The sequence below is a fragment of the Mesitornis unicolor genome, unplaced genomic scaffold (assembly GCF_000695765.1).
Source record: "Mesitornis unicolor isolate BGI_N332 unplaced genomic scaffold, ASM69576v1 scaffold47710, whole genome shotgun sequence".
Classification (NCBI taxonomy): domain Eukaryota; kingdom Metazoa; phylum Chordata; class Aves; order Mesitornithiformes; family Mesitornithidae; genus Mesitornis; species Mesitornis unicolor.
In genome coordinates, this window is record NW_010158642.1 from 39,402 (window position 1) to 52,639 (window position 13,238).

General features: G+C 40.2%; 1 protein-coding gene across 1 annotated transcript in view; it reads left to right on the forward strand.

Moving 5' to 3' along the window:
• The first annotated feature begins 704 nt into the window (after nucleotides 1-704).
• The window catches only part of SPTBN1 (spectrin, beta, non-erythrocytic 1), a 91,265-nt gene continuing 78,731 nt past the window's right edge, over nucleotides 705-13,238 (forward strand). The window contains exon 1 of the mRNA XM_010184035.1: nucleotides 705-903. Within this exon, the coding sequence (XP_010182337.1) occupies nucleotides 756-903 (148 nt within the window). The 5' untranslated portion in view covers nucleotides 705-755. The remainder of the gene's footprint in view (nucleotides 904-13,238) is intronic.

Sequence of the window (13,238 nt, forward strand, 5' to 3'; positions counted from 1 at the left end):
TAGGCTCTTTTATATTTGGTGCTGATAAGTACATGCAAATTCCGATCAGAAAATGGTATGAATATGCTAACAGTATCCGGCTGCCTAAAAGAGAACCTCATGTAAAGAGTTGTGTTGGTGGGCTACCGTTTTGTTGCTAGGGAGAGTTCAAAGCGATGCATCAGTTCATTGTATTTATTTGGATTAGTTCATAAATAAATTCTCAGGACTGGTCACAAAGCCAGCATTTGCATGTGAAGGAAGAAATACTTCTTCAGATCTATGTCAAAAAGGCTTCCGCTGGTCAAATGCTTATGTGACTTTTTAAGTGTTTGCATTTTTTCATCAGAATTTGCACCGTTTTGTAAAGGTGTTGAGGTCTTCTTTGCACTTAAGGTTTTTCTTAGCTTAGCTTATCCGTGGCTCCATATGCTTCAGCCGACATTCACAGATTTATAAAGCTGAACATGATAATTCTGCATATGTGTATGCAGCAAAGCTAGTGGCTTGAAATCTTGCTTTTGTGAAGTACTTCATTTTTTAAGAAGGATTGGAGAGTTCACTTGCTTTCTGAAGGATTGGTTGGTATCTAATCTGTTTTTGCGCTTGTGCTCGGGCTTCCAGTACAAGCCATTGATTTTTGGAACCAGAAGTCTTGAGCTTGAATTGTACCACTTCCAATACGTGTATGTTGTTTAAGTTATTATTATGTCATTTTGTTTTACAGAGGTTTTTAAGAGGAATCTAATGGTGAGAATAGTTTAAGAAGACTCAGGATGACGACAACGGTAGCGACAGATTATGACAACATTGAAATCCAACAGCAGTACAGTGATGTCAACAACCGCTGGGATGTCGATGACTGGGACAATGAAAATAGCTCTGCTCGACTGTTTGAAAGATCCCGCATCAAGGCCCTAGCTGGTAAGCACTCCTCACAGAGCCAAGCTCTCATACTGTCTGTATGTGATAGTACAGGATGCGATCTGTCCTCAGTGCCTGCACCTTGTCACTAAACTAGAGCAGAAATTTTTCTGAGGTCAAGTGCAGTTTGACTGAACAGTTGTTGAGGTTTTTGTCCATTGCTATCACTGGGACTTGGTCTCATGTTACTTTGCAAGATGTGCTCATATCTGACGTTTTGCAAACACTTGGCTCTTCAGATTTGCTATGAAGACTTTTTTGCTGTAAGTGCAGGAGAGCAGAGATTTCATCCATGTATTTTTTTTTAATTAGAAGGTTGCACTGACTCTCTTTCTCATCTCATCAGGTATTAGCCTTTTTGGCTATTAATATTGTTTTTATTTGATTTCTTTGATATGTAATAATGTTTGTTTCCAGATTTTGAAAAAACCAGAAGGATAACAAAACTCTGCTTCAAAATGCCTTCATTTGGAGGTGTTCATAACATCTCACCTGTTCTGAAATGGAGGAATGTGGTAGATGGAGATAGTTGTAGTTTCAGCATTATTTACTAAATGACAGTTTTTCTTGAAGAAGCAGAGCTTCTGAAATACATGCTGTCTTCTGCTGAATTACACTCTCATCAGCAGATAAATGAAATTTGCCTGGGTCTTTTTTTTGTTTAAAACATTTGATTATTGCGTATTAAAGGCTGTACATTAACCAAATTTGTTTATGCAGCAAGGAGATTACGTTATGTCCTCTCAGCTCTGAGGCATTGCCCTCCAAAGCAATTTTTACATGTTCTGTAAATTATTTCCTGACTGTTATGGTAGCATGCCCACATTCCTGACCTCTGAACAAAATGCCTCGGTAGTGTGGGACGTACTGTGAGCACGGGAAGCAGCTCAAAATGTATTGAGATTTCTGCTAGTGATATTTTAGTTACAAGGACAGTTTTAAACCCAGCACTTCATAACATGTTGGAGCAGGTTTATTAAATTAACTGCACTGAGACAAAGGTATTATCTGTTTCATTTGTGATTCCAATGAGGCCGACTGCGGAGCACAGCGTGCCCTTTCTGCTCTTGTTGCCGGCTGTGGGAGAGCAGTAGATGCAGGACACCTTTACATGCCAGGCGCGGGGCAGGATCAGGTTTGGAGCTGAGCAGCAGGGAAATAAAGTAGTTCACGCAGGTGGGCAGAGAGCAGATCATGTAACTCTTACTGAGAATAGCCATCATATCAACTTCATGGAACTGCTCCATGAAAGAATGTGTGTTAATTTTGCTATCTTTAGAAGACTTAATTACAGCAGTTCTCATCAGTGTGCATTTGAAACTACAGGTGAAATCCCTGCCCTGGGATGGGGCTGTGCTAAGTAGGGTCAGAAGCAGCCTGACTGATGCCTGTGGTGGTAGATTGGTATAAACACTGGTTTACACAAGATGAGAAGAATCTTGACTTTTTTTTTTCCCCCTTTGATCTTGTTTGAGGAAGAAATTGTTATTCCACTCCAGCCGTATTAGTGGTTGTAAGTTATATTATATTCCTTGAGTGGGAAGTGCTTTTAATACAAAGCTCATTAAACACATTAGGGTCCCAGATCTAGCCTTTGCTGCAGTTGGTTATTCCACTTACTTTTATGGCAAGCAGAGCTCCCCACCTGAGTAATGAATAATAAACATGAAACTCTTATTTCAAGGAGAAGTAATGTAAGGAAAGTACTTCAATTATTTAGATAGCCTAAAACAAATACAAATGTCAAAGGAAATAATTTTGCTGAAGGTTTGATTCAGAGGCGTATTTAAACATTTTCCCAGAGTATGATGTATTTATTTTTTTTCTTAATGAGCATTACTCATTTTAATTTGATACATTTCATACCTGTAATTCTCTGCAGTGAGTGTTGGGAATGCTGTGTGCTGCCAAAACTTGAAGCATTGCTTGAAAGCCTAATTGTGATGCAGGGAGAGAGGAATGAAGAGAGGTTTGTATCGCAAATCAAAGGTTACAGTTAAAGGCTGAGCCATAGTGTTCCTGGCACCATTCAATGTATATTTTTGTATATGTTGTCTGGTGGGTAATCTTCCCCTACATCTCCCCAGAATGACACTTCCACATTTTTCAGCTGCAGCCTGGAGCTGGGGTTGCAATAATGTCTGTCACTGTACTCTTTAAATCGAGACAGGCTCTTTCTGGAAAGGTGTACACTAATTCTGTCACTTGTCACAGGATGAGGCACAATAATCACTCTGTGAAAGCCTGTGGCTGGTAGTGCACGCAGAGCCACACTGGATGATATCAGGAAAGGCTCTTCTGGGCTCTAAACCCCATAGATTTGACTGTATTGTAGCATTGCTTTCTGCTGGGTGAATTTCACTGTCCTCTGAAGCAGAAGCTATTGTGCGTTACCTGTAGGACCCGGATTTATTGAATAACACTCCAGTCTGAGATGGGAACTGGCTCTTTGTGGGCACGAGCATCTTCCCACCTCTCCAAGACTGTCCATTTTTTGAGAACAGTATTTTTCTTTCCAGAGGTACTAGATTAGTTGTATCTAAAGGCTGCCTGTGGATGTCCAGGTCTTTCAGTATGTCTGCCTTTCACTGAATCACAGAATTACAGAACGTTAACAAGCTAACTCAGAAGGCTGTCAACACGTTGCAGTTTATGAAATGCAGATGTATCATCCCCTTGTCCTAGGGGACTGTTTTTTTTGTTCCACATCGCACTGGTTTTTTTTATTCCCCATCTATAATATGCAAGCTGTTGTGTTTCAAAGTAGAACAGCCATAAACATTTTATGTCACCTGACTGGTGGGTATGTACTCAATGTGAATCCTTCTGCTGGTGCAAGCATCTTCTGACCACATTCTTCAAGAAGTTGTGAAGTGCCTCTTCTGTGGAGCTTCCGTCTTGTATTGGTTCAAGTTTTTACTGTGATTTAAATGAAACTTATTTCCGTTAGAGTAAAGCCAAGTAGAGTAGGTGAGAAGCTAATTCTGTAGCCAGCCTTATGCTGTGTTCTAGTAAGAATTGTAATGGCCCCGTGTTCCATCGGGATGTTGAAATATTTGAAAAGCAAAGCAGGAGATGGTGGTCAGAATAATCTGTGATCAGAATGAACAAGGTATTGGAGAAGAGCTCAGTTAACGCAGGTATGATATGGTAACAGTAGAAAACCACTATTGTCAGTCCAGCAGCTGATAATCGATATGATTAAAGTGGTCTGTATGCCAGGAAAACCGTAATGAGAAGAATTACTTCACTTTAAAACAACTGAATCGCCTGGGAACTCGGCTTTCAATCAGAATCCAGATTTGAAGGGATATGCAACCAGATTGGTTGCCATTCATGTTGAACTAACTCACTCTGCAACTGATAGGAGAAGAAGGAAACTGATCTCTACTTTGTAAAGTATCTCACTGTAGGAAATCATCTTTCACCTGTCCTCGTTCTTTGTGGTTCTTTGGAAGGTCTTGCTGGAAGACCAGGTAATTCTACCTGCTATGTGGAAGACAAAAAGGTATCATGTTTGTGCAAAATTCTTCATTCACAAATCCTCAAGTGTTGGATTTCGTCTATCAAGGGCCATTAGCTAACAAGATTTGCTGTGCAGCGCCTTGGTGCATTGAGCTCTTACGAATGCCTTAAGAAACCGTTGAGTTGTTCAGAATTTTTCGCACTCAGTCTGGGAGTGTGACATTCAGATGAACCACGCTCGTCACCCCAGATGTTTTTTTCAGGTAGTTTGAGAATTGCCACCTCCAAAACTTTCCATTTCTTCAGTTAGCTAATTCAATATTAAAAAACACTTGGCTAAAGTTACTCGCTTTTCTGCTCATTTGTATTTCGCCCTTTTGTCCTCTGGGTTCAGTGGAGTGACCAGAAGGTCTGTGGCTTGGCTATCTGGCATATCAATTAAAAGTAGTTTCAAAGTTTATGAACTAACAGAGGCATATCTTAGCAAAGGGCAGATGAAACTGTACAGTCCTTCTTCAGCTCCACCTCAGTGCCTGTGCCTAAGTCAGGACTCTTGCTAGCGTTGGATGTCTCAGTGTTTGTGAACCTTCCAGGAGAGTACAGGTGAGGAGACTGCATTCGTTGTGCAGCTTTCCTTAGTTGTCCTTGTTGCACAAAGAGAAACTAGGCTTGTAATTCATGCTGGTAACTTTAAATTCTCCCAGAACCAAAAGGGGAAAATAATTGAAATTGTTACTGGAGTTATACTATCAAATTTATTTTATTTTAATATAGAGAAATACCCATTTCTTAAGGATAAAAAAAGGAAAACTTGCAATGGGGAGGTGCTAGGTAGCATATGTGGGGCTAGTTAGCGCTTTGGGCCCTGATACGTAAGCCATTGCCTCCATAGCTCCAATGCAAAAAGTCAGCAGAACAACCCGCCAGAGAAGTGAAAAGAAAGAGCCTGCTTGTAGTACTCTTCAGGTATCATGCACTGGCTTTGTTCTTGCTGTCTGGCATCTCTCCCATAGCAAGGTTTCTACTGTTTCACTCTGAGTATACACTGAAGGTAGAAAAAAATCTGCATGGTCAGAATGAAGTTTCAGATCTCAAGTCAATAATAAAGGACAAAATGCAATGATTTAGAGCTTAAGAGAATAAACCTTTGGTTTATTCTTGGCTTTGAAAGAGCATAATGAGAATGATCTCTTGCAGTACATTTCATGAATATCCAGTGCCTGAGCTATCTGGGACTTGGGAACCAGTGCACTCCTTTTAGTAACAGCAAGTTGTTAAGGGATGAGAACTCAGCAGTGTATTGATGCTTGTAAATCAGGTTTGAAGGGCATGTGGAGGATTTGCTTGACGCTAAAGAGAAATAAAAACCTTACAGCTGTGAAACTGCAGATGCATCTTCTCAGCGCTGGTGTAGCAGTACTGGTTATTGTCCCTGGTTTTGTTTAGCAGCCAGAGGCCTAACGCAGACTTACTGAGGTGAGCATGAAAGGACTTAATTTGAAAAATCTTACTTACTCAGATAAAAGCTGATGGAAATATTTCAACAGAAGCTTTTCCAGATGTTGACCTCACCCAATGCTTTCCTTCTGGATTTCACTTCTGGAACGATTTCTCAGCTGCAAATTTCTAAGCTGCAGTACTGTACCAGAGTCTGTAGGAGGGTGATGTTAAAAACAGGGGTATCATTTTGCGTGTTCTGTGTTGTCCAGGCATCAAGGGAAAAAGCGTGACTGCAGAGGAGCTGCATGTCACCTGCAGTGCTGACTGTGAATACTGTGCTCTTATCAGAAAACAAGAAAAAGCTTGGCCCATCTGTCACTGCAGTTTAATGTGTTCGCTTTTCAAGTTGCTGGTGGTGAGCTGTTTCTAAAGCAAATACCAAAAGCCAGACTATAAATAATATTTTGTTCTTAAGAAAGATCATCAGTAGACTGACCATGAAAGAAATGTCACTGTATGTGTACAGTACATCAAGTACCTTTCAAGTAAATGTGAACAACATGTATTCAGTGCTGTCCTGTCAAAAACGTGATTTGGTACAGAGGTCATTTGTATCTCAATGCTATAGTAACATTATTTTTGGTATTAGTTATGCATGGTTTGGGAGTTTGCTCTCCCTCTTTAGAATCAAACAAGTAGTATGCAGACTACGTGGAGGTGTCAGTTAGATTCTGTGTAGTCAGCTTAGATACCAGATCCGTGGCACGTCCAATGTAGGTTCCTGAGTGTAGAGCCAAGTGTTGGAAGAAAGTACTGGTGAATATAACTTAAGGTTTTCTGGAATGATGCACACTTCATGGATAGTATTTATGATTACATAGTAACAGAGCGTTGAGTGATGCATGGAAGTGATTGCGCCCTGGTGAATTATTGTAATCCAGCACACGTTGCTTGGGCAGGACAAGTGGAGCTGGAAAAATAGGCATTTTGCTTCTCTGGGGAGGGAGCTGGGTAGGAGCTGGCAGTTCCATGCTGGAAAGTCTGACAGCCATGGACATTTTAGGTCTTCAATTAAATTCTTTCAAGACTAAGCAATATCGAGTTGGACAAGTACACAGAGAGCCCAGCATCTTGCCAGTGAGGGAGGAACCGAATAATTGACCTTCAGATCTTTGAATTCCTGTGCATTAAGCTCCAGGATTGGAATATAGGTGCTAGAGCTGCTTCTCGTACTTTCTGCTGGTGAACTCCAGACCTGTGGTAGTCCTTATGCAAAATGGACTGACTGTGCTTGGACAACAATTCAGCAATTTGGCAAAATAAGGTACAAGAGTATTCTGTACTGTAGGTAAGTCATGAAATATAAGACAGACAGCTGTACCTAGAGGAAGAAAATGAAAAACTGACATATGTATGCCGACTCTGTGTGCACGTGTGCCTACACATATCTGCTTTTAGGATATTACCAGTAGAATAAGCATGAGGGTAATCCTGGAAGCAGGTAAATCTGCTTTATTGTACCTGGGTATGAGACATATTGGTGCTGCACTCACTTCCATATTGTGCTTCCTTACTTGCACTGATTTTATGTGAGAACTATGCTTTAATTCCCAGACTGGTGCCGCACAGCTCTCTGCTGTCTATTTTAGTTTTCATCATCCGTTCATCACCATGGCATCAGTAAAGAAAAGCACCAGGGGACATGCAACACTGAGATGAGTGAGATGCAGTGTTCTGCACCAGCTGAAGTAGGGAGAGGCAGGGTGGGATTTGTGAAAGGGAGTGAAAAGAGAAGTACTGTGAGAGACCCTCCATGTCAATACTGAGATCTAAGCCAGGTAAAATAGTAGAGCTGAGATAAAACCATACTGGAGTTGATGGTTTAGGAGACCACCGGCTAGATTGTCAGCTGGGATAAACTAACATTGTCCCTTGGCTTCTGTGAGACTATGCTGGGAATCACCCATAGTGGCATATCGTGAGAAACCTAAAGACTGAAAAGAGTACAGTGTTCTTTGCTGTTGAAATTGGTGTTGTAGGGATGTTTAATTCAGAGAAAGCATGGGACCTTCCATTGAAATAATATGATTGTTTTTAGATACTTTACTGAGTCGTCTTAATGGAAAGGATTTCTTGCTCATAGAAACTACATGCCAATAATGGCAAAGTTTTCTTTTTTTTTTTAATTCACTTTTTGCAGGGATGAGCTTGGCTGTAGATGCATTTCAAAACCTAGTTATGAGGCTGTAATTTAAAATAAATCTTCCTACAAAAATGCGTATGTAGAAGAGAATGTTCTCATGTCTTTAGCATCTAACTAGTGATGTTTCTTGTTTTTGTTTTTTTTATTTATTCAGCCAAATCTACAATGTGCCTTGCATTTTTCCTTCTATTTGTTGCTTGGATACTGCATGAAAGCACTCCCTGAAGTATAAATAATGTCTAGCAGAGCATACTGCAAAGCAAAATTCAATACAGGATTAAAAAATGTTCACTAATTTCTGTTAACCTTAGAGCTCTTCTAAAGGGTAAAGATTAGGGATGAAATCATTCTCTCCGATCAGAGCTTTGATTCTTATCTTGAGGTAATATCCTGGAGAGACAGAAACCCAGGCTTGACTTGAGACAAATTGCCTTGATGGGTAGGAGGCAAAAAAAGAACAGGAACAGGGATGAGGATCAGACAAGTAGAGAGGATGATGAAAATCCACTTCCAAGTGCCACTTCTTTTTGGTTTCTAGCATTCTTTGTAGCAGTTTTGAGCATTTCTAGTGAGCAATGCAAGCACTACTATTTTTTTGCCAATGGCTTTGTGTGTGTATGTCGTATGATGATTTTTTTAAGCTTTGCTTCCTTTAAACGTTACTAAGCCTTTAAGATGGATGGGTGGCAGATGCGGACAGTATTTGTACATATAAGTGTATAATATATTATTATATTTATGATCTAAAAAGCAAATGTGGTTTGTGCTGGAATAATAACTTCACGAGTTGCAGCTCTACTTGTCAACTGATCACTAAGGTTTTTTGCAGAGATGGGCAATTCCCAGATGGGGAAATTTTGTGCCTGAGATGCAATGAAAGGTTTTATAGAATAAACAGAGAGGTATCTCTCTTGTGTTGGCTTTAAAAAGGAGGCTTTCAGCTCATGTTTCTGCATCTAGTATGTTTTTTAAAAACAAAACAAAACAGTGTTTCAATTTTTTTCTAGCATTTTGCTTCTCTTTCATTTTGAATGAACTACAGGATCAGCACAAGCCCATACTACCTTGGCTTTTCTGGAATTTTGTTGCTTCGATATAAGAGGATCTAAAATTTTGTATGGAGCCAAATTAACTTCAGACATTTTTAATTTAGGGGCTTGAGCTCCTACAGTTATGGAACTGGCAAAACAGAGAGGTACTTCTGTATTCCTCACCCCTAAACTTGACCACATGTGAATGTGGCCAGTCGCAGTTGGGATGTATTTGCGAACATTAATATAGTTTCTGTGCTTTCTGTTCTATGTGTAGCAAGGGAAATAGTAGAAATAAATACTCTGGCTTATAGAGATTTGTGAAGATCAGTTTGTTCTGCTTGTTGTTCTCACTCCATTTCCATTTTGCTCAGGAGTAGCAGGAGATTGAATTTTCATGCCTGAGTGATGATGGTGTAGCAGCAGTGCAACTTCTGTGTTCATGGTCAAACTGGGGAAAAAAAGAAAATGCTGCAAAAGGAAGAAAATAAGGAGGAGGGTGGGAGTCTGTCTTTCTCCTACATATAAACATAGATACAATTCAGATAGAGGAGGAAATGAGGGAGGGAGAGAGAGACAAATTATGAAAATAATTCCAACGTCTAAAAAGCACATTAAAACCCATAAAAAAGAATTTTCTGGATGCAAATCAAGAAGTGTTTTCATGCCAAAACTTCACAGAAAGCAAGTATGTTAAGTGTGTACCTGTGCACCACGCTTCATTTTAGTAGACTTCTACGGCTTACTCAACTAAGTTGGGGTGCAAACCAAGTGCATTTTGTAGGCTGCAAACAAAACCTGTGCATGGCTTTGTTAGTTTTTTTGGGGTGGCTTCCCAGCTTTGACGAGTTGACGGAGTATGGGGAGCAGCACGGTTCAGAAGCACCCATTTGGGCTGAAGTACAAACCACCACAAATGGCGGTTCCTTCCAAACGCGGTGCCGCTGTCCTGTGGGCTCTCCTGGCAAGCATTCCGCTGTTGCAGTTAACAAGGACACGCTGTTACAAAAGTCATGTCGGCTTCGCTGTTAATCTGGGACTTGTGTAAACTGAAACCTGAAACCAGGTGGAACTGACCCAGTTTCAGTAATAAATTGATATTCTGGCCTGATTTGGGAAAAAGATTCCCAAAGGATTTGTGCTGCTTTGGTCTCTCAGCCACCACAGCCCACGTGTTCATCTTGAGCCCAGAGCCAGTTTGTGCCTGGGACTTGACGCTGCTGAGAGGCCAGCCTGGACATGACAATCAGAAAACAGACCCTTCAGTAATAAAAATCCTCATCCCTTGTTTTTTAATCTGCTCCTTTCCTGTACATTTTGGTTGCATTGGCTCTCCCGAGCCCATGTGGGTCACAGAGTATATATCTGCAAGGGACTTGGAGGACCAAATGCCTTGGTGTTTGCTACTGATGTAAAATCCACTTTAAACAACAACAACAACAAAAAAAAGGAAATATTTTCTGAAATAGAAATGTTACTTAAGGAAGATCTCTTGCTTGCTTTGTATTTATCTCACTTTCTTCTGAGAGTTGCCAAGTATTGCAGGAAATGGCGGGTTTAGAAGATGAAGAGTTCTGTTCCCACTAATAACTGCAGCAGAGGTAATTAAGTTGGCATGCTAATTTCTGCTTAGTGTGTGGGCTGCTTCTCTCTGTATTGCAGTATCTTGGATATAAACTGGAGGGAAAACAGCAGACTCTTCAGGATTAATGGTATGCAAATTGCCAAATATGATAAAAATAATGATTTCCTGTTACATTCTAGAACAATCCACAGCAAAACCCATCTTGCCTTACTGTATTGCATATATAGAGAGATTTTCTGCTTTTCCTGTGTAGATGGGAATATCAGCAAAGAAGTCAAGAAAGGCAAACGTGATTGAGTTTTCAGTTCTTAACTGTGGTGCTGAGGAGATGTGCAAGAACTTTACCCTCTTCCAGAAGAAGAGCAAATGTTATGTGATTTCTGTGGCATTTTAGATTAATAAATCATCCTTTTTATCTTGTAATTTTTTTTCTAGTTAGTCACCAACTAGAGATTTTACAAGAGCAAATAAGAGTAAGGACGAAAGACAAGGGTGATGATTAACCAGATCCATAATTACTGTGAGCTCTGATGTGCATTCTGCTTCCCATTAGAAAGGTAATTGTCTTTCCGGGAGTTGTAAAATCCCTTCTTTCAGGACATAGGAGTGCAAAGCATGCATTTGTTTTGTGGTACCCAGGGAACGTTTTGTGCATTTCTTTCTTGGTTTTTCACATATGCATTTAGTAAATGTATTTTGAGGGTGGACCTGTTTTGGACATTAAGTCCTCATTATTGACCCAATAAAGCCAGCCAATATTGGTTGACTTTACTAGTGGAAGATAGCATAGATTGGATGGATGAGGTTGTCAGGGAGTTTTCTAGCTATTGCAATTGTAGTGAGGCTTTAAGAGAAATATTAATGCTGCATACATACCAGTTACTTTCTGTAGAAGAGTTACAAACTGGATACTCAAATTTCAAGGAATTTCTTAGAGAGTTTTTGTGTCTGTACTCTTTCTGAGGATGTGCTACAGTTTTTCATAAGTAATTTCTTTTGATTGAGAAAAATGATAGTTTTGTTTAGTCTTAAAAATGTTGATAATTAGGGATTTGGATGGCAGTTTTGCTAGATCAAATACTAGTTTCTTCCTTAGAAACATTAGTTTTTTCCCTTTGTGGTAGGAACCCTTTCACTTCAACAGCAGTTTTCAGAACCGAGTAAAGACATCCTCTTCTGTAAGCACCTGCCTCCAGATGTTACTTGTGCATTTATATTACTGTAATCAACCTCGTGCTCTCCTTGAGGGTTTGCAAAGCTCTGATCATGTCAACTAAGTCACACTTTGCATTATGGTTAAGTGGATAATCATTTGCATTTTTATTTACTCTCTACACAAATAATGCAAGCCATCATTACCAGTCAAGTACTATGGGAGAAGTACATTTCAAAAAATTATTTCACAGCTATGGGAGAAAAGTGAGAATAGAATTTAGAAGAGGGGAAAGACCCAACAAAATCCTCCCAAACATACTAAACTTAACATATGATTTGGCCCTTTATTTTTTCCCAGCAGTGTGATAAGTGATGAATTACACCATGGACAATTTCAAGCTGTGTTGATTTGATAAGTTATACTTGGACCAGTGCTAAAAGTTACCTTTGGCATTAAAGCGCTAATTCCCCTCCATAACATATTGTCTAGTTAGTATTGCTAAGGGCTTAGGCAATTAAGCAGAAACAGAGAAAATGAGTAGAGACCAGGTACAACAGGGGGCTTTGCATGTGAGAGTCTTGTGATCAGTTTGATGCCTTGCTATGCAGCGGCAGTAAACGTGTCGCAGGTTTACTAATTTAGAGTCAACAGGAAACGAATGTATTAGGGTTGATGCGTTTGAAATTAAAAATGGGAGCTGGCAGGATGCCACTTTCTAAGCAGCCCTGCTACATAAGGTGTAGCATTTCACAAATGCAGACAGATCCCTATTTTTCTACTGCATTACTACCAACCTGGAACTCAGAGACTTCAAGATGTGCGCTGGGTCCCAGCAAGGCAGCAGCAGTGCCTGGGCAGAGGAGTCAGCAGTGCCTGGCCATCAGGACTGTCCCCAGGAGCTGATGCCATCTTTAACAGTGTCTGGATGCGATCATTAACAATGGGTGTCACATCTGTTGCTTGGGGACCTGTTGTGCAGCACAAATGCTGGCTTGGATGGCAGCTACAATGAGGTCAGAATTTCACCATGAGAGCGTTCCACAATGTATTAGGGTCTCGTGTCTCTGTTATTTTGTTCAAGGTTTGAAAAAAAAACTCGGTTCAAACACAAATTCTTCAATATTTTCTTTAACTTGCTGTGCAGCCTGCACTGCTCAAGACCTGCTGTAATTCCTTCTTTTTTGAGGTAGCATTTAGTGCTGCTATGCAGGCCAGAATTGGGGAGGCAGAGAAGGGGACACAAACAAAATTCCCTCCAACACCAAATTTTGTTCAGTATTTCTTGGGAATCCTAAATTTACCGGATTCAATTGTCCTGCGGGGGACAATCTGAAGTGCAAATTCACGTATGTGGTGTTAATGGTCTGTGACTGGGTGGCAAACACTGAGTCTCTGTTTTATATTGGTCAAAGCCAAATGATTATTTTTAGTTCTTAATGTTTTGCTTTGCAATAT